The sequence below is a fragment of the Gadus macrocephalus genome, chromosome 22, assembly GCF_031168955.1.
Source record: "Gadus macrocephalus chromosome 22, ASM3116895v1".
NCBI classification, from domain to species: domain Eukaryota; kingdom Metazoa; phylum Chordata; class Actinopteri; order Gadiformes; family Gadidae; genus Gadus; species Gadus macrocephalus.
The window spans coordinates 1,994,521-2,014,921 of record NC_082403.1 but is presented as its reverse complement, the minus strand read 5'-3'; the positions used below and the strand labels follow the sequence as shown (position 1 = coordinate 2,014,921).

At 47.3% G+C, this 20,401-nt stretch overlaps 1 protein-coding gene and 3 long non-coding RNA genes across 5 annotated transcripts in view; 1 reads left to right on the top strand and 3 right to left on the bottom strand.

The window, feature by feature from the left end:
* Positions 1–11,906, bottom strand: part of ints3 (integrator complex subunit 3) — a 24,370-nt gene extending 12,464 nt beyond the window's left edge. The window contains 15 exon segments of the mRNA XM_060044048.1: positions 2,110–2,185; positions 2,188–2,200; positions 2,950–2,984; positions 2,987–3,028; positions 3,233–3,320; positions 3,555–3,746; positions 4,375–4,472; positions 6,036–6,165; positions 6,521–6,662; positions 6,879–6,945; positions 7,513–7,597; positions 8,289–8,402; positions 9,045–9,128; positions 9,568–9,651; positions 11,771–11,906. Coding sequence (XP_059900031.1) covers positions 2,110–2,185; positions 2,188–2,200; positions 2,950–2,984; positions 2,987–3,028; positions 3,233–3,320; positions 3,555–3,746; positions 4,375–4,472; positions 6,036–6,165; positions 6,521–6,662; positions 6,879–6,945; positions 7,513–7,597; positions 8,289–8,402; positions 9,045–9,128; positions 9,568–9,651; positions 11,771–11,854 — 1,334 coding nt within the window. The 5' untranslated portion in view covers positions 11,855–11,906.
* Positions 11,907–15,360: 3,454 nt separating this feature from the next.
* On the top strand, positions 15,361–16,853 carry LOC132451497 (uncharacterized). The gene is made up of 4 exons (XR_009524110.1): positions 15,361–15,458; positions 15,658–15,766; positions 15,844–15,923; positions 16,721–16,853. It is a non-coding gene; the product is annotated as an uncharacterized LOC132451497 (long non-coding RNA).
* LOC132451476 (uncharacterized) lies at positions 15,657–16,342 on the bottom strand. Its single transcript, XR_009524084.1, has 4 exons — positions 16,252–16,342; positions 16,017–16,097; positions 15,842–15,920; positions 15,657–15,768 (listed from the first exon to the last, which is right to left on the bottom strand). It is a non-coding gene; the product is annotated as an uncharacterized LOC132451476 (long non-coding RNA).
* LOC132451477 (uncharacterized) overlaps positions 16,364–20,401 on the bottom strand; it is a 6,245-nt gene continuing 2,207 nt past the window's right edge. Inside the window, exons 2-4 of one of the 2 annotated variants that reach the window (XR_009524085.1) lie at positions 17,076–20,401; positions 16,749–16,847; positions 16,364–16,452 (exon numbers count right to left, since the gene is read on the bottom strand). The exon at positions 17,076–20,401 is cut by the window's right edge and continues 323 nt beyond it. This is a non-coding gene — a long non-coding RNA (uncharacterized LOC132451477). The remainder of the gene's footprint in view (positions 16,453–16,748; positions 16,848–17,075) is intronic. The other variant, XR_009524086.1, reaches the window with a different exon arrangement.

Genomic DNA, 20,401 nt, shown 5'->3' with positions numbered 1-20,401 from the left:
GGCGAGAGACAGAGGGGCGAGAGACAGAGGGGCGAGAGACAGAGGGGCGAGAGACAGAGGGGCGAAAGACAGAGGGGCGAAAGACAGAGAGGGGCGAGAGACAGAGGGAGAGCGAGAGAGACACAGAGAGGTGGGAGAGAGAGAGAGACAGAGGGAGAGAGAGAGAGAGAGAGACAGAGAGAGACAGAGACAGAGAGAGAGAGAGAGAGAGAGAGAGAGAGAGAGAGACAGGCAGAGAGACGGAGAGAGAGAGAGAAAGAGAGAGAGACAGGCAGAGAGACGGAGAGAGAGAGAAAATTACATGGGAATAAATAGTAATAGCTGGAATGCAAAGGGTTTGAATGTGAGGTCGTGATCATGCATCGGTCAGGAGAGCTGTCTGAGCCTCACTTCAGGGTATTTGTGCGTCTGTCATGGCTGCTGCTACAAGACAACAAGACAAACAATACTGGTTTAGTGACGCTTCTCCTGCCTCAGAGTCAACAAGAACGTAGACATAGAAGGATCCATATACTATGCACAGAATGATGTATCAATGGAGAGATATAGATGTTCATCTTCATCTATAGATATATGTAGATAATATATATTATAACTATACACAAATAGATATACATCTATAGATATAGATGGACAGTATATCTATATACACACAGATATATATCATCTATAGATTTATATATACATATATATATATGCATAAAAAAATATATACATGTATAGATAATATATATATATATATATATATGTCTACACACACACACATATATTTATATAAATACACATACATAAAGATAGATACACATATTATAGATAGATATTCATTTTGATATTTGTCACACATATTTTTCGAGACAGTAAATCATCATTCACGGATTACGACGGACGACAAAACAGTACAACAAACAATAATAAAACGTAACCAAATAATAAAGTACAAAATACAGTACAAGGCAAAGGATACAGTATAGGGTACAGTTAACACATTGACTTTATTAAGACCAGCACGCAGACTAACATGTCATAACAGGCTGTCACCACTTAGACTAACATGTCATAACAGGCTGTCACCACGCAGACTAACATGTCATAACAGGCTGTCACCACGCAGAACAACATGTCATAACAGGCTGTCACCACGCAGAACAACATGTCATAACAGGCTGTCACCACGCAGACTAACATGTCATAACAGGCTGTCACCACTTAGACTAACATGTCATAACAGGCTGTCACCACTTAGACTAACATGTCATAACAGGCTGTCACCACGCAGAACAACATGTCATAACAGGCTGTCACCACGCAGAACAACATGTCATAACAGGCTGTCACCACGCAGAACAACATGTCATAACAGGCTGTCACACGCAGACTAACATGTCATAACGCAGACTAACATGTCATAACAGGCTGTCACCACGCAGAACAACATGTCATAACGCAGAACAACATGTCATAACAGGCTGTCAGCAGACATTTGATGAAGTCGTCTCTTCATTTCGTCTCTGAAACGGTTCAAGTGGTTAAAACAAAGTATTTGAATAACGTACAATCTACTGCTACGACTGGGTTCACCATGGTGACGGTTAAGGGTTAGGGTAAGGGTTAGGTTCAGAGTAGGAGTACAGGGTTAGGGCACAGGGTTAGGTTAAGGGTAAGGGCACAGGGTTAAGTCAAGGGTAAGGGTTAGGTTAAGGGCACAGGGTTAGGTTAAGGGTAAGGGTTAGGTTAAGGGTAAGGGCACAGGGTTAGGTGAAGGGTAAGGGTTAGGTTAAGGGTACAGGGTTAGGTTAAGGGTAAGGGTTAGGTTAAGGCTAAGGGCACAGGGTTAGGTGAAGGGTAATGGCACAGGGTTAGGTTAAGGGTAAGGGTTAGGTTAAGGGTACAGGGTATAGGTTTAGGGTATGGGTTAGGTTAAGGGTAAAGGGTTAGGGTAAGGGTTAGGGTAAGGGTTAGGTTAAGGGAACAGGGTATAGGTCTATCTAGAGCTTACGCTGGACTCTTCTCCATGATGAAGGTTAAGGTACACGTATAGGGTGTGAGTTAAGGGTTAGGGTACAGGCTAAGGGTTAGGGAACAGTATATATATATGTAGAGAGATCTTACGCGAGGACTCTCTTCTCCATGATGAAGGTCAGGGAGTTGAAGACGCCCTGACGCACCTGGGACTCCAGGGGGGGAAGAAATGAGGAATGATCTGAGGTCAGTGGAGAGGAGGGGGGAGGGGAGGAGGGGAGGGGAAGGGAGAGGAGAAGAGGGGAGGAGAGAGGAGAGGAGAGAGAAGAGGAGGGGAGGGGAGAGGAGAAGAGGGGAGGAGAGAGGAGAGGACGGGAGGAGAGAGGAGAGGAGGGGAGGAGAGAGGAGGAGAGGAGAGGAGGGGAGGAGAGAGGAGGAGAGGGAGAGGAGAGGGAGAGGAGAGGAGAGAGGAGAGGAGAGAGAGGAGGAGGGGAGAGGAGGAGGGGAGAGGAGAGGAGGAGAGAGAAGAGGAGGGGAGGGGAGAGGAGAGGAGAGGGGAGAGGAGAGGAGGAGAGAGGGGAGAGGAGAAGAGGGGAGGGGAGGGAAGAGGAGAGGAGAGGAGGGAGGGGGAGAGGGGAGAGGAGGAGAGAGGAGAGGAGAGGAGGGAGGAGAGGGGGAGGGAGAGGAGAGGAGGGAGGAGAGGGGAGAGAGAGGAGGAGAGGTGAGGAGGGAAGGGAGGAGAGGGAGGAGGGATGAGAGGAGAGGGAGAGGAGACAAGGACCAAAGGAGAAAGAAAGAGGACAGAGGACAGCTTAGAAGGAGACACAGGGAGGAGAGAGAAGGAAAGGAGAGTGCTTGATGAGGAGGAGAAATAAGGAGACGAGATAAAACAGGAGTTAGGGTTCATCTTACGGTTGTGTGTGCTCGTGGGTGTGTGTGCTGTTGTGGTGGTTGTGTTCGTGGTGTGTGTGTGTGGTATGTGTGTGTTACCCTGCACATGAAGTCCAGCAGAGTGGCGGTGATGCCGGGTGAGGCTTCATAGAGTGATGCATCACCAGGATAGCAGGCTCTGGGAGAGAGACATAGACACACAGTCAGAGAGAGAGAGAGAGAGAGAGAGAGAGAGAGAGAGAGAGAGAGAGAGAGAGAGAGAGAGAGAGAGAGAGAGAGAGAGAGAGAGAGAGAGAGAGAGAGAGAGAGAGAGAGAGAGAGAGAGAGAGAGAGAGAGAGAGAGAGAGAGAGAGAGAGAGAGAGAGAGAGAGAGAGTGTGTACCTATGTTCATGATGCTGTCCTTCTCAGGACTGAAGAACAGCCAATCATAGAAGAGAGCCAGCTTAGCGTTGGAGGCCGCAACATTTGACTGGAGAGACAGAGGAACTCATGAATGACAGGGTGACTTGTGACAGGGTGACTGGTGACAGGGTGACGGGTGACAGGGTGACAGGGTGACTGGTGACAGGTGACTAATGGCATTATTGATGATGGATAGGAACGATATGATGAATGATATTCAGCTATAAATCTTCCCCACACCCAGCATGTACCATGTTACAGCTTTAATGGATCTGAATGACGGTGCTCTCCCTGGTCTTACCGTGCAGGTGGTGAGCAGCCAGCCAATGATGGCCCAGCGCGGCAGGATGTCAGAGCTCAGGACCTCGTTGGAGGGATGGACCACGCCACAGATGTAGCGAATCAGGTCGCAGCGGAGGGACTGGCTCTCCGCCGTGGACAGATACTGCCTCTGGAACCACTCCTGGTAGCGCTTCTGCTGCCCGAACCGCACCTACACACACAGTCACTGATCACCTACAGAGCTCTCCCCGAGTGTACCTACCCACACAGTCACTGATCACCTACAGAGCTCTCCCCGTGTGTACCTACCCACAGTCACTGATCACCTACAGAGCTCTCCCCGTGTGCGGGTGAGTGTGGGTGAGTGTGGGTGAGTGTGGGTGAGTGTGGGTGAGGGCTGGGCGATTAATCGAACTTTGACCGCGGTTTCGATTTCAGCGTCTTACGATCACAAAATTAACATATTCAAGTTTTTCGAAAATTTTCTTTGTGAACATTTTGTGTAATTTTTTAAACTTCTCAGTTGCAAAGTTCTTTTTGGGAGAGACATGCTGAACAAATACAACGTGTTTTCAAACTCAAAAATAACCCTTTGAATGATCGTGATTTCAATATTGACCACAATAATCGTGATTATGATTTTCATCCATAATCGAGCAGCCCTAGTGTGTGTGTGTGTGTGTGTGTGTGTGTGTGTGTGTGTGTGTGTGTGTGTGTGTGTGTGTGTGTGTGTGTGTGTGTGTGTGTGTGTGTGTGTGTGTGTGTGTGTGTGTGTGTGTGTGTGGGGGGGGGGGGTGTCTGTGTGTGTGTGTGTGAGGGGTGGGGTGTGTCTGCGTTACCCTGGAGGTCATGAACAGTAGTTTGGTCTCCATGTCAGGAGTCAGACGGCAGGCCAGGAACTTGCGGGACGTCCGAGCAGTAAGGAGCTGGAGCAGACCTGGATACACAGGAAGAGGTGAACCATCAGACCTGATACACAGTACCAGGTGATACCATCAGACCTGATACACAGTACCAGGTGAACCATCAGACCTGATACACAGTACCAGGTGATACCATCAGACCTGATACACAGTACCAGGTGAACCATCAGACCTGATACACAGTACCAGCTGATACCATCAGACCTGATACACAGTACCAGCTGATACACAGTACCAGGTGATACCATCAGACCTGATACACAGTACCAGGTGAACCATCAGACCTGATACACAGTACCAGGTGAACCATCAGACCTGATACACAGTACCAGGTGAACCATCAGACCTGATACACAGTACCGGCTGATACACAGTACCAGGTGATACCATCAGACCTGATACACAGTACCAGGTGATACCATCAGACCTGATACACAGTACCAGGTGAACCATCAGACCTGATACACAGTACCAGGTGAACCATCAGACCTGATACACAGTACCGGCTGATACACAGTACCAGGTGAACCATCAGACCTGATACACAGTACCAGGTGAACCATCAGACCTGATACACAGTACCAGGTGATACCATCAGACCTGGATACACAGGAAGAGGTGAACCATCAGACCTGATACACAGTACCAGGTGATACCATCAGACCTGATACACAGTACCAGGTGAACCATCAGACCTGATACACAGTACCAGGTGAACCATCAGACCTGATACACAGTACCAGGTGATACCATCAGACCTGATACACAGTACCAGGTGATACCATCAGACCTGATACACAGTACCAGGTGATACCATCAGACCTGATACACAGTACCAGCTGATACACAGTACCAGCTGATACACAGTACCAGGTGATACCATCAGACCTGATACACAGTACCAGGTGAACCATCAGACCTGATACACAGTACCAGGTGATACACAGTACCAGGTGAACCATCAGACCTGATACACAGTACCAGGTGATACCATCAGACCTGATACACAGTACCAGGTGAACCATCAGACCTGATACACAGTACCAGGTGAACCATCAGACCTGATACACAGTACCAGGTGAACCATCAGACCTGATACACAGTACCAGGTGAACCATCAGACCTGATACACAGTACCAGTTGATACACAGTACCAGGTGATACACAGTACCAGGTGATACCATCAGACCTGCTTACTGCTGGGGGTGTTGTGTTACCAGTGTTGTGTAGCGTGTGTTATGATAGCAGTGTTGTGTAGTCGTGTTGTGTAGCAGTGTTGTGTTACCAGTGTTGTGTAGCGTGTGTTATGATAGCAGTGTTGTGTAGCAGTGTTGTGTTCCCAGTGAACTGCGGGCTGAGAGCTGCTGGGTTGTGCAGTGTGTGTTGTGTTACCAGTGTTGTGTGGTCGTGTTGTGTTACCAGTGAACTGCGGGCTGAGAGCTGCTGGGTTGTGCAGTGTGTGTTGTGTTACCAGTGTTGTGTAGCAGTGTTGTGTTACCAGTGAACTGGGGGCTGAGGGCTGCTGGGTTGTGCAGTGTGTGTTGTGTTACCAGTGTTGTGTAGCAGTGTTGTGTTACCAGTGAACTGCGGGCTGAGAGCTGCTGGGTTGTGCAGTAGATCCTTCCAGAGCAGTTCCATCTCAGGAATCCGAGCCACGTTCTGCAGTAGGCGCACCAGGTCTCGTCCAATCACAGCACAGTCCATAAACTACAACCAATCACAGAACAGTCCATAAACAAGGGGTCATGAGGAATCACTACCTTCCATTAGTGTGTACTGTGTGTGCTAGTACTCTCTCTCTCTCTGTGTACTCTGTGTGTGTGTGCGTGTCCACTCTGTGTGTGTGTGTGTGTGTGTGTGTCTACTCTCTGTGTATGTCGACTCTCTATCTCTCTCTGTGTGCGCGTGCGTGCGTGTGTCTGTCTGTGTGTGTGCGTCTACTCCCTCTATGTGTGTGTGTGTCTACTCTGTGTGTGTGTGTGTGTGTGTGTGTGTGTGTGTGTGTGTCTACTCCCTCCGTCTGTCTGTGTGTGTGCGTGCGTGTCTGTGTGCGCGTGTGTACCCTCTCTCTCAGCATGGAGATGCAGAAGTCCACCTCCTTCTGCCGCAGCACCAGCAGGGCGGTGGTCCCGTGGTCCACCATCAGGCGCAGGTAGGTGTACACCGCCATGGCAACCAGCATCGCACTCTTCACCAGCCACTCCCTGAGGACACACACACACACACACACACACACACACACACACGGGTTTAATGAGCTCTATAGAGCCTGGCCTTAGAGCCCCACAGAGCTTGATAGAGCCCGGTCATTGAGTCCATGCATTTGTAATTATTTGTTGTCGTTTGCCAGTTGCTATGGAAATAGTTTAGTCAATTAACATTCTGAGCAATGAAGTGGATTAACTGACGGGGAAACCTACTTCTGGTCAAGCAGCACGTCGAGAACATTCTCAGCCAACCACAGGTTCTTACTGGACATATCCCCACCTGCAGAGGAAACACAGGTAAACAACCAGGTAGACCCCCAGGTAGACCCCCCCAGGTAAACAACCAGGTAGACCCCCAGGTAAACAACCAGGTAGACCCCCCACGTAGACCCCCAGGTAAACAACCAGGTGGTAGACAACCAGGTAGACCCCCAGGTAGACCCCCAGGTAAACAACCAGGTAGACCCCGAGGTAAACAACCAGGTAGACCCCCAGGTAGACCCCCCCAGGTAAACAACCAGGTAGACCCCCAGGTAGACCCCCCCAGGTAAACAACCAGGTAGACCCCCAGGTAGACCCCCCCAGGTAGACAACCAGGTAGACCCACAGGCAAACAACCAGGTAGACCCCCCCAGGTAGACCCCCCCCAGGTAAACAACCAGGTAGACCCCCAGGTAAACAACCAGGTAGACCCCCCCAGGTAGACCCCCCCAGGTAAACAACCAGGTAGACCCCCACGTAAACAACCAGGTGGTAGACAACCAGGTAGACCCCTCAGGTAAACCACCCAAGCTAAGGGGAAGGGGTGTGCGTGTGCGTGTGTGTGTGTGTGTGTGTGTGTGTTGACCTGCGATCTGTTTCATCAGGGTCATCAGGACCCCGTCGGCCCCCATCACTCCGCTCTTCACCAGCTCTCTGACCAGCCACACCAGCTGGAACCACACACTCATTACACACAGAAACACACAGACCTCTGTACCAGCTGGAACCACACACTCATTACACACAGTCCTCTGTACCAGCTGGAACCACACACTCATTACACACAGAACCACAGTCCTCTGTACCAGCTGGAACCACACACTCATTACACACAGAACCACAGTCCTCTGTACCAGCTGGAACCACACACTCATCACACGCAGACAGAACCACACAGACCTCTGTACGGACAGTAGCCCAAATGTACACACAGTAATTATATTATATTGAGAACATAGCGTGTAAATGTATGTTGTGTATTGTATTGTGTATGGTGTGTATTGTTAATGCATGCTGTGTATTGTACTGTGTATATGCATGCTGTGTATTGTTAATGCATGGTGTGTATGTATGTGTAGGTGTGTTGAGTTGATTGTTTTGTATTTTGAGCGACTGCACCCTCCACTGAGACAGCTCTCCTCGCGGAGACACTCTTGTGTGTGAGTGCGTGTGCGTGGGTGTATACGTGTGTGTGTATCTGTGTGTGTGTTGTGTAGCAAGTGTGTGTGTCTGTAGAGTGTGTGTCTGTGTTGTGTAGCGTGTGTGTGTGCTGTGCAGCGTAGTGTGTGTGTTGTGTAGTGTGTGTGTGTGTTGTGCAGCGTAGTGTGTCTGTAGTGCGTGTTGTGTAGCGTGTGTGTGTACCTGCGTCCGGGACACGTCCTGCAGCTTGAGGAACTTCTCCATGAGGATCTGGTTGATCTTCACCAGGACGCCGTTCATCCCATCTCTGCTGAGCAGGGTCAGGTCCCTGTAGCTCTACACACACACACACACACACACACACACACACACACACACACACACACACACACACACACACACACACACACACACACACTTTGTTAAACAATAATGGTACTGGTACTGGAGCTCTGGACCAGGAGGACCAAGTTCTCCATGACCTGGTCCTGGACCTACAGGCTGTGCCCGCCAATAGAGCTTGATAATAATAATACATTTAATTTAGAGGCGCCTTTCAAGACACCCAAGGTCATCTTACAGAGCATATAGTCATCATAAATCGTTAAAAAAAAAAAAAAAAAGACTGGAAAAAATAAATAAATAAATAAACATAATAAATAAAACAAAACAAACAAACAATCAAAACAGTTAGATAGAGCCCCATAGAGCCACATAGAGCTGGATAGAGCCACATAGAGATGGATAGAGCCCCATAGAGCTGGATAGAGCCCGATAGAGCTCGATAGAGCCCCATAGAGCTTAATAGAGCTTGAAGGGCCCGATAGAGCTTGATAGAGCCCCATAGAGCTGGATAGAGCCCCATAGAGCCCCATAGAGCTGGATAGAGCCCCATAGAGCCCCATACAGCCTGATAGAGCCGTAGCCCTACAGGACCAGGGGTAGCCCCTTCAGGACCAGCTGGGGTGGTGGTCTTACCCTCTGGGCCTGGCTGGGGTCGGTGAGGACCAGACAGAAGAGGCCCAGACACACGTCCTCATGCTGCTGCTGGCCTTTACACACCTGGGAGGAGAGAGAGCACAGCGACACGTGGATATACAAGCACACATGCTCCGGAACCAAAATTTAAAACAGAAAGAAAAAATATGAAAAACGCTAAACTATAGTCAACATGCTAACATACTTACATTAGCAGTAGCTTAGCATTGCAACCTTCCTACATTAGCAGTAGATTAGTACCCCAAGAATCTTACATTAGCAGTAGCTAAGCAGTGCGACATATTTTAATTAGCAGTAGTTTAACAATCCTTCATAGCTTAGCATTGCAATAGTCCTACGTTAGCGGTAGCTTAGCAGTGCAATAATCCTACATTAGCAGTAGCTTAGCAGTGCAATAGTCCTACATTAGCAGTCGCTTTGCAGTGCAATAGTCCTACATTAGCAGTAGCCTTGCAGCGCAATAGTCCTACATTAGCAGTAGCTTAGCAGTGTAAAGTCTTACGTTAGCGGTGAGCGCGTCGTTGGCTTCTCTCTCCGACAGCCCGTTGGTCAGCGACTGGACGATTCCAACACATCTCTCCAACTTCTACACACAAGGGACACAAAAACACTTTAATACGGTTGAATATATCATCATACAATATGATAATACAAGAAAAGACCATCAGCAGTCACCATTACAACCTTCAAGTCACAACTCAAAACTCACCTGTTCAAACTCGCACACAACGTCTAACTGATCACTGTTTTGATTTTTATTTGATTTTTTTTGTTTTGTTTTGTTTTGTCTTGTTTTTGTTTTATTTATTTCTTATTGCTTATGTTTATTTATTTATTTATTTTTTCCACAATGTCTTGTTTTTTAAAAAATGTATGATGACTATATGCTCTGTAAGGTGACCTTGGGTGTCTTGAAAGGCGCCTCTAAATGAAATGTATTATTATTATTATTATTATTATTATGTAGTCTCAGGCCTGGAGGTGAGCTACATGGCACACATTCTGGCCCTCCCACACGCTCCCGCCCAGAAGACCAGGTCCCAAAACAACCCCGGAACTGGGGCTGATATTCAAGCAACGTTTCACCAGGTTAACCTTTCTGAAGAGGATGTGGACTTCCTGAGATTCCTGTGGTGGCCTGGGGGTGAGGCAGGTCTTTCTCCTGCAGAATGCCGTACGACTGCGCACCTTGTTGGGCCTGTGTCGTCAACCTGCTCTGCTTACTACGCTGAAGATAACCGAAAACTATTTAGGCCTGAAGTGATCGACCCAATCTTGAAAAACGTATATGTCGATGGCTTAAAGTCTGTATCTACAGAACAATACGCCATTCTGCTCATCATAGGAACTCACAGCTGTTTGTTCAAGAGGTTCCCACCTCTACAAACAGCCGTCAGGCACATTCCTCCATTCCCAAAGAAGAGCGATCTAAAGAGTGGAAGGAGCTCACCCTGGACGGAGAGATGGACTCCTAACCCAAAGAGCGCCTGGGGACCAAGGGTGTATTGTCGTTTCATTGTCGCTTTAACGATAGGAAAGGCCAGAGTGTCACCCCTAAAGAAGACAACAGCTCCCAGGACGGAGCTCCAGGCTGCCGGCCGGCAGACCGAGCCGGCCCCAAGCAACACAAGAGGCCTTCCCACTCCGGGGGCTGGGCGAAACGTCAACGCAGTGTATGGGGAGACAGAGGATATCAACTCCTGATTTTGCTTAATGAGGGTCTTATTTTGGTAACAAAGTGATAAAATGACAGATTACTATTTTGACAATCAAAAAAGACAACCGTGTGTGTGTACATAAATGTGCAATTAACTGAAGGAAAATGCAGTCACCATATATTATACTGTTATAATATGATGAGTGAGGCTGATATGCTGTTGATGCATCATTTGCATCCTTCATAAATGTTTTTTATATATTATATATGTTCTGTGCTGTCTTTATGGACCTTCCTGTGTTTTGAATAAAAAGTGTATATACTAGTACATCAATATATTACCATGGTGATTCGCTATAGCAGAATACGATGGTGAAATACAATGGTCTATCAGTATAGTGATGCTACTATACTTGTCCACTCATAATACAAACTGTTATAGTAACATTTTAATACTGTATTGCTTAGAATCAATGACAGATCATATCTTTTGATAAAGATCTTTTCTACACTTTATTGCCCCAAGCTCAATAATGGTGAGTTCATCACCATGAAATACAATCACATAATACTTGTATTAAACTGACAGGGCATTTAGTACAGGGAGAGGTCTGAACGTCCTCTTAGTCACCCAAGAAATATTAAGAAATATAACGTGACTAGCTATAACACAACGTCTACCAACCTGTCATATAACAACAACAACAACAACACGTTAGCTTGACACGCTACAGTGAGCATCCGTATTGGGTGCCAAGGACCACAAGCTATTGGCTACATGCTAGAAAGTCATAGCATGTAGCACTTAGCCTGTAGCCTCAGCAACTGATTCGACCACAGTCTTGTGTAGATAGCTAGAGGTGCAGCTAGCTAGAGGGTTAGCTCGGACCCGATGTGTTTCAACGGGGGGTGCTAAATGCTACGTGTGGAGCTACATGCTAGGCTGGTGGTTCCAGGAGGTTGTGTTGTGGTGACCCGACTGTAAAGAAAGGGCTCACGTTGAGATATTGAGCCTCTCTTCCGCGGGGGGTTCTAACCGTTCTCCTACCTCCTCCAGCTCGTCCTTGGCGTCCAGGGAGGTGGACACCAGCAGCCGACCCTGCGGCTTCGCCTTGGCCGATGAAGGCTCCATGTCGTCCCGCCCCGAGGAGCGCCGAGCCCCAGTACTCTGGAGGGTCGCGGGGTCCTAGCTCCGCCTCACCATCGGGCTGCTGTCCCGCCTGCTCTCTGGGGCTCCCGTGGGCTTTGGGGAAGTCTCTTAAATCGATTTAATAATACTGCTCAACTATATTATGATGGAACAAACTGCTGCTGCTCTGGCGTCCAAGGAACACAAACAGACTTCCGGTGAGATCCGTGGTACACCGGAATAAGGGCGGTGCTTCTTCCAGTGATATGACCAATTGGATTCTGTCAACGTTAGTCTGAAGTGACCAATCACCCGCCTTATTATGAGACTGACGTGGCCAATCGTCTTACTTTGATATTTAAGTAACGCCCCTAGCCCCATACTTTGAGTTCCTGGCGCATTACTCCTATAATGTCTCGCTGCGGCTTGCAGGACATGGACATGGACATCCAACGTCCAAGTACTGTCACGTGATTCCACTTGCCACCCCCACTGACGTCACAGGCTAATGACTGAATTGTGATTGCAAAAACATGCATTTGGGAAATTAGTTTTTAATGGGTCCACTCCTTAAGCCAGGGGTGTTTCTAGGTTTCATATACATCCGGGGCTTAGCCCAGTCGGGAAATGAGAATGCCAAAATGATTTCTATGCTTTATTTTGCATGAATTTTTTTTCATAATGCTTCACCTAAATAAACAAAATGCGCAGTTTTTTATAGCTTAAAATAGTTACCTGACTGCTGTGCTGCTTATCCCCAAATGTCTAAAGTTCCATTCAAGTTATTTCAGAGTAAAATTAATACAAGTGAGACAGACTTTACACACACATCTGACTGGGGATATAGGATAGGTTAATTCACTTGAGGTGGTAAAAAGGTTATGTTTTTAAACTGTTTATTCTCTTGCCAGAAGGACTATCTAGACTAGGCTAGTACTTAAATAATTATAAATATTTTTACTTTTATTCGTGACAATTCGGGGCTAATTAAACACAGGGTCTGTGATTAGGATGTCTGGGTTCAGGGCCTAATTGACCAGGTAAACACGCGTCCTGCCGTCCTCCGAGCTCTATACATTCATGATCCAAAATCTGACCTCAGATCTGGTGAACTGGGCTTTTATTTCCTTCACTTCATACGTTTCGACCAAACCTGTTGCTGGAGGCAGAGTTATTTGCAGACAAACTAGACCAGCCCATGAACATTTTTAAATGTAAATACATACATACATTTCTGTATAATTAAGGTGTATGACAGCTCCCTCTGCGGGACAACAGTCTCACACCAAACTACATTTTCCGTTTGAACCAACGTAGCTATAGTACATTGATGTGAGACGGGTTGGTGGATTGAACGTGTTGTAGTAGCAGAGAATGGCCTGCGGGGCAGTATGTACATTGTTAAATACATGAATAGGCTTGAATCTAGTAGAAATATGGAGGTTTCATATTTTTACAAAATGGATTATGTGAACATTGCAGAATAACAATCATGTATATTAAATGTATTGCAGGAGTTTAGCTTGACATTAACCAAGTTAAAGGACAATTAAATGAACCGCAACAAACATGTAGAAGTCAATGTGGGATTTTAATATATAAACAAAAACACTTGACAGAAGTTTAATACAATTTGTAAAGGAAAGCAGAGGAAAACATTTTCCCAAATGAATCTTTTCAAAATGTCACCACCATTCCGAAAGCAAGTGAAGAGGTTTGTGTTAAAGCAGTCCTCCCTGACCAGCTCTGTCCCTGACTCTAAACCCTGACTCTCAACCCTAACGCTAAACCCTCTGAGGGCAGGAAGACGCGCCTTCCGTGTAAAGGTTCGAACCACAGAGAAGGAAGAAGAAGAGGAAGCAGTAGAGAGTAGTGAAGTAGTGAGGTTAGTGACAGACGTAAGGGAAAGGCGTGTGGAAGCACACGGTTACATGTGGGATCAAGAAGATCACTCCCACTGGAGGTCATTGATCCATCAGCCTCAGACTGCTGAGCTCAGCAGGTCTTCTGGAGGACGAGGCTCAGATCAACTGAGGAGACGGGACCAGCAGGATGTCAGGATCAGGGCGGGTTCAGCCCAGGTGTGTCTGCCCGGACCAAACAAGGACAATGATTAGGTTCAATATTCAAAAGATGCAACATTATCTGAACCAAAGTCATTAAGGAGCAGGCAGGCTTTAGGGCGCCTTGCTCAAGGATGCACCACTGTATTCAGAGGACTTGAACCCGGCACCATTGGTTTGAGAGTTGAACCCCCTACCTAGTCCACTATGTCCAGATAATGCACATTTATGAGGAATCCTTGATGGTAGAGTCCTGGTGGTCGTCAGGATTTGCCTTCCAGATGTATGGCTTCTCCATCAGTCCTCCAGAATCCTGGTCTGGTTACAAACGTAATTGGTCTCTAATGTAAGGTAACAAACACAGTAGTAGTTTTTCTCGAATGTAAGGTAACAAACACAGGAGTAGTTTCTCTATAATGTAAGGTCACAAACACAGGAGTAGTTGGGCTCTAATGTAAGGTCACAAACACAGGAGTAGTTTCTCTATAATGTAAGGTCACAAACACAGGAGTAGTTGGGCTCTAATGTAAGGTCACAAACACAGGAGTAGTTGGGCTCTAATGGCGCGTAACAAAGTAGCAGCTGTAGTTTGTCTGGTAAACAACCACAATAGTATGCCGTAACTTGTACTGGACAAACTAATCCTTCGTTACAACAAGTCCACACTGTTTATTTTAGGCAAACTTACGAGGATCCTGGTTGGTGGAGTGATGTCGTCCTCCAGAGTCTTGGCTCCTCCATCAGCTCTCCTCAGCCAGAGTCCTGGTCTGGAACAAATTAATCTTTTCAAAATGTCCACCATTCCGAAAGCAAGTGAAGAGGTTTGTGTAAAAGCAGCCCTCCCTGACCAGCTCTGTCCCTGACTCTAAACCCTGACTCTCAACCCTAACGCTAAACCCTCTGAGGGCAGGAAGACGCGCCTTCAGTGTAAAGGTTCGAACCACAGAGAAGGGAGAAGAAGAGGAAGCAGTAGAGAGTAGTGAAGTAGTGAGGTTAGTGACAGACGTGAGAGAAAGACGTGTGGAAGCACACGGTTACATGTGGGGTCAAGAAGATCACTCCGACTGGAGGTCATTGATCCATCAGCCTCAGACTGCTGAGCTCAGCAGGTCTTCTGGAGGACGAGGCTCGGATGAACTGAGGAGACGGGACCAGCAGGATGTCAGGATCAGGGCGGGTTTAGCTCAGGTGTGTCTACCCCCGACCAAACAGGATCAGGTGAGGTTCAGCCCAGGTGTGTCTGCCCGGACCAAACAAGGACAATGATTAGGTTCAATATTCAAAAGATGCAACATTATCTGAACCAAAGATAAGTCATTAAGGAGCAGGCAGGCTTTAGGGCGCCTTGCTCAAGGACGCATCACTATATACGGAGGACTTGAACCCGGCACCATTGGTTTGAGAGTTGAACCCCCAACCCCCTACCTAGTCCACTATGTCCAGATAATGCACATTTATGAGGAATCCTTGATGGTAGAGTCCTGGTGGTCCTCAGGATTTGCCTTCCAGATGTATGGCTTCTCCATCAGTCCTCCAGAATCCTGGTCTGGTTACAAACACAGGAGTAGTTGGGCTCTAATGTAAGGTCACAAACACAGGAGTAGTTGGGCTCTAATGGCGCGTAACAAAGTAGCAGCTGTAGTTTGTCTGGTAACCAACCACAATAGTATGCCTTAACTTGTACTGGACAAACTAATCCTGCGTTACAACAAGTCCACTCTGTTTATTTTAGGCAAACTTAAGAGGATCCTGGTTGGTGGAGTGATGTCGTCCTCCAGAGTCTTGGCTCCTCCATCAGCTCTCCTCAGCCAGAGTCCTGGTCTGGAACAAACAGCGCGAGTCTGGCCCTAAAGTCTGGTAACAAACATGTAGTTTGTCATATTTTTAAGCCCTTTATTTCCAGTTTGTTTGGTTAATACAAACTTACAGTCCTTGTTGGTAGAGTGATGGTCATCCTCCAGATTCACGGCTCCCCTACCAGCTCGCCTCCGCTCCAGAAACACGTTCTAGTAAGAAAACACAGCGGTAGTTGGTTAACGCATGTCAAAGTAACAGCTGTATTTTGCCCTTTAAGTCAAGCATGTAAATAAATACAAACTCACGAGGAATCCTGGTTGGTCGATCCCTAGTCGTCCTCCAGCGTCTCAGCTCCTCCAGCAGCTCTCCTCAGACAGAGTCCTGGTCTGGAACAAACAGCGGAGGTCTTGCTTCAACATGTGGAAAAACAGATGTAGTCGTCTGGTATATATGGTACAAACGCTGGTAGTTTGTGGTAGCAGTATTCTACGGTAAGTGGCAGTGAGTATAATGATCACTTCAGAGTCAGGCTCCATCTACCCCACGACAGACGTCCTTCACCAGGCAGGGCCTCCACCAGCTCCTCCACCAGGCAGGGCCTTCAGCACGGCTCCTCCACCAGCTCCTTCAGCAGCCCAGGGCCTTCAGCACGGCTCCTCCATCAGCTCTTTCAGCATGGCTCCTCCATCAGCTCCTCCATCAGGGCTCCTCCATCAGCTCCTTCAGCCATGGATTCCTGGTCTGGTTACAAACACAGTTGGTCTCAGCAGTAAATCACCTGGGGACGCAACACACCCCACCTCCTGCATCTGAGGTTCACTTGTAAAATGGAAGACAAAATTTAAACACTTAAATTTCAGCAATTCATCCACTACGGTCGTAGCAGCACTAGTAACATTAATGGCTCATATGACTCTTGCATAACCCCCGTATGAATTAACTCACAGCTTGGCACAGACTTAAAGTCATAAGATGATCAAAACCAGACCTAAACTACTGTGGATTTTAGTGTTTCAGATGAGCTTGGTGATGGTTACCCTCTGGTCCGGTGCTGCAGGCCCCTGGACTCCAGCCTCAGTCTCCGGTCCATCCTGGCACCACAAGACGGTCCCCAGCCTCTCAGCCTCGCCTTTCAGCTGCAGCAGCAGGTTTACATCAGCATTTGCCCAACAATAAACTTATTTGACTCATCCAAAACCGAGTTACACAATTAATTGAACTATTATTTTATAACTCAAGGCCAGAAAAGACTCGAGACCAGACATGAGCATCCTGTTTTTGGGAATGAAGACAGAGCAGTCCACAAGTTTAAAGAAGTGGTTCAGGCCATGCATTGAAACTGACTCACACACCAGAGCACTGACCTGTTCTGGAGGACTTCTGACAGGAGGTGGAGGTCTGGCTCTGGGTGAGGAGGTGGAGGTGTGGCTCTGGGTGAGGAGGTGGAGGTCTGGCTCTGGGTGAGGAGGTGGAGGTCTGGCTCTGGGTGAGGAGGCAGACACCTTGGGACAAACTACACGTTACCTTTTTAACCTTGTACAGTTCTAGAGTATCTTCTACTGTAACATGTGGGAATGACGGCCATTAATTTAGCTTTGATATTATCCAGTTGGTAACTCTGCACCAAAGTCGATGTTTAACGTCATTCCATTGGGTAGGGTTTAACTTCTGTGGCAATTAATGACAGCAGATATTTAGAACGCACAAAAGCTGAAGTAACAAAGAACACTAAGCAGTATCGATATTAAATCAAATATACTCAGCCATATTCAGGTGCTGGGTTCCGTTGAAGAAATGTCAAATTATCTTCCACCTTGAAATGATTTTCAGCCTTCTCTGATGTCAAAAATGGGCCCGCAAGTAGAACGCCGTTTTGTACGCAGTGCGAGTCCCGCAACGTCATCATGGTTGAAAGAACGGCGCAACCAACGGAAATTAACATATTGTACGACGTACGTTTTAGTATGTATTTAATATCAAACTTTAGTTGTTCAAGATAGGGGCAACAATTCCCAATGGAAACCGACTGAAAAATAGATTCCGTTGGCAACGCCTCGAGGTTACGCAAATACAATCCAGAACGTTCCGCCAGAGTCCCTCAGGGGACTCCCGTCCAACTAACTGCCTGGTGGTTTCTTATGTTTGTCAAGACTACAACGTTCTATGCTAACCATTGGGACTAAATCAAGTGACCTCACTCAGAACCTTCCACGGCGGGAAGCACAAACCGTCTGACTGGAATCCGAACATTCCGGCCGGAACCAACCAAAGAAAAAACAGAACCAGCGCCTCACCTTGAGCTGAACGGAGGAAGATCCTGAAGTCCAGTGATGGTCTTCATTAAAATACAGCCAACAGACTTACCTTGAGGAGATCCGTTTGTTGCTGTTGGTCATTAATACTATTCAGTGTACCTTTACATTATTATGCACCCAGTGTGTACAAGTTATATCACTCAAAACCATACGAAGAACCAAACTACCATGTACGTCCCACAACAACTTTAAACCTAAAATCATTCAATACAAAACCGTGTCTACATTTTACAATTATCTAGATTATTCAGGGTACAAACCATACAGAGCAAATCTAAACGTTGAGCTCACAGAGAGCCGACCATAGCCCTGCAACGTCACCCTGACCGACTCATCACCAACAGCAAATCATGCCAGCCAGCCAACACATGAACAGCTCCAGTGAGAAGTGGGCATCTGAGTGAAAGGACTGCCCATAATAAAAAGAAGCCCAATTCCTGAACTATCCAACCATCTTCATGGCTTAAAGATTTACAGACTTGACATTCCATTGTGTTCTAATCACCTTAGTCTGCTCCCTCGTTAATTATAAAACTCTACATCTCCATCACTAGAGTGTTGCATCCTACTCATGGGGGTGTGGTCTGAGTGAGCAGAGATGCATGCTGGGATACAGTGCTGTCTGAAGTCTTCAGTTCCATAGACACGCCCCTCAGGAGAAACCAAGTGTTTGAGAATCTGTCGTGACATCAGTTACATGAGCTGGAATATCCTTCAAGATGGCGCCAGGATTCTCAGAGGAGAAAGGCCAAGAGGAAGATGTGTGGGTTCTTCCTCGCAGCCAGTGGAACACAACAACAGTCTTCAGAGTACCATGGAACACTTTGAAACATTCTCCTCTTTACACCTTGAAGCCCCAGTGAAGGTTTCCTTACCACCTCAGCTGAAGAGCACAACTTCAGTTCAAAGAGCGCACTAGCTGGAGTTCCGGGATTGGTTCTGATTTAAGGGAACCAATCGTTCAGCTAGTCCTGTCCGAAACAATTACAGTTCAGCCTGAGAAGACGTGCAACTGAGAGCAAGACAAGATCCACAGGGCTCTCCATCATTCCAGCCAGGTAGGAAGAGCCGTCTCATTACAGGTCTGAAGGTCATCTTGAATATCCATTGAGGTCCCTTTCCAACGTCAGACTCTCCTTGTGGAATTCCTTTTGGTGTCCATCCTCCATTGATCCTGATGGTGTAGTCCTAGTTTGAAGTCGCTGATCTGAACACGCCGCTTGCATCCTTTTACACTTGATTTGGATACTCTCCTTCCTTCCCAGTGTGTTGGATATCGCTCCGGAGCGTCGGCTCAGGGCTCTTCATGTCTACTGGAGGCCCTTAAGTAAACGTGTGGCCGTCCATCAGGTATGATTTAGTTGACCATTCCAATATCCCAAGCCAATCACACAGACCCCCGTATGAACATTATCAGTGTCAAAGCAAGCCAGACACACGCACATAGAACCCCATGCCAGGTGTGAGTGGGAGACACACGCACACACACACACAGTAGAACCCTAGCGATACTCAAAAATCTTCCATGACACACACACACACACACACACACACACACACACACACACACACACACACACACACACACACACACACACACACACACACACACACACACACACACACACACACACACACACACACACACACACCATAAAAGGCCAAACAATCATGCAGGGTAAAAACCTCAAAGCAAATAACCTTCCAACATCCCCCCCCCCCCCCAGCTCTCCTGCCAGGGCACCCAGAACTGAACAACCATTGTCTCCAGAGACTTGAATTATGTACAACATTCTTCAGTGGCATCCCACATTGGTGATGGATTATGCTTGGCGTCTCCAATGTGTCCCAGGTTGATTCAACGTCTCTGAAGTCATGTCTTTGTAGTCCAGTGGTTTCCTGATTGAGGGGCCTTCACAGATGCAAACGGTGCAGCTTTAGTCAGCCTGAGGACAGGAAGGAGATCATCTGTTCAGAAGACCACCCAGTGGAGGGGGGTGGCTCTTGAGGAGCAGGATCCATATGGGGATGCCCCCAAATAAGACCTTCTTGGAAATGAAACTGTTCCTGAGGAGTCACGATGCCTGGAGGGGACTGTTGAATGTGTTCCATGGTTCTCTGCGTCAGACTGAAGTTGTGTTTCAGTCGTTGAGATGAGGAGCCCCCTCATCTCCCCCTGGTGTTTCTCCTTCTGAATCCCTGTCTCCATCTTTAAGAACATTCCAGTCCATGTAACTGACGACACGACAGTTTCTCAAACACTCGGTTTCCCCTGAGGGGGCGTGTCTACAGACCTGTAGACTTTAGACAGCTCTGTATCCCAGTATGCACCTCTGCTCACTCAGACCACACCCTCCTCAGTAAAGCAACATGTG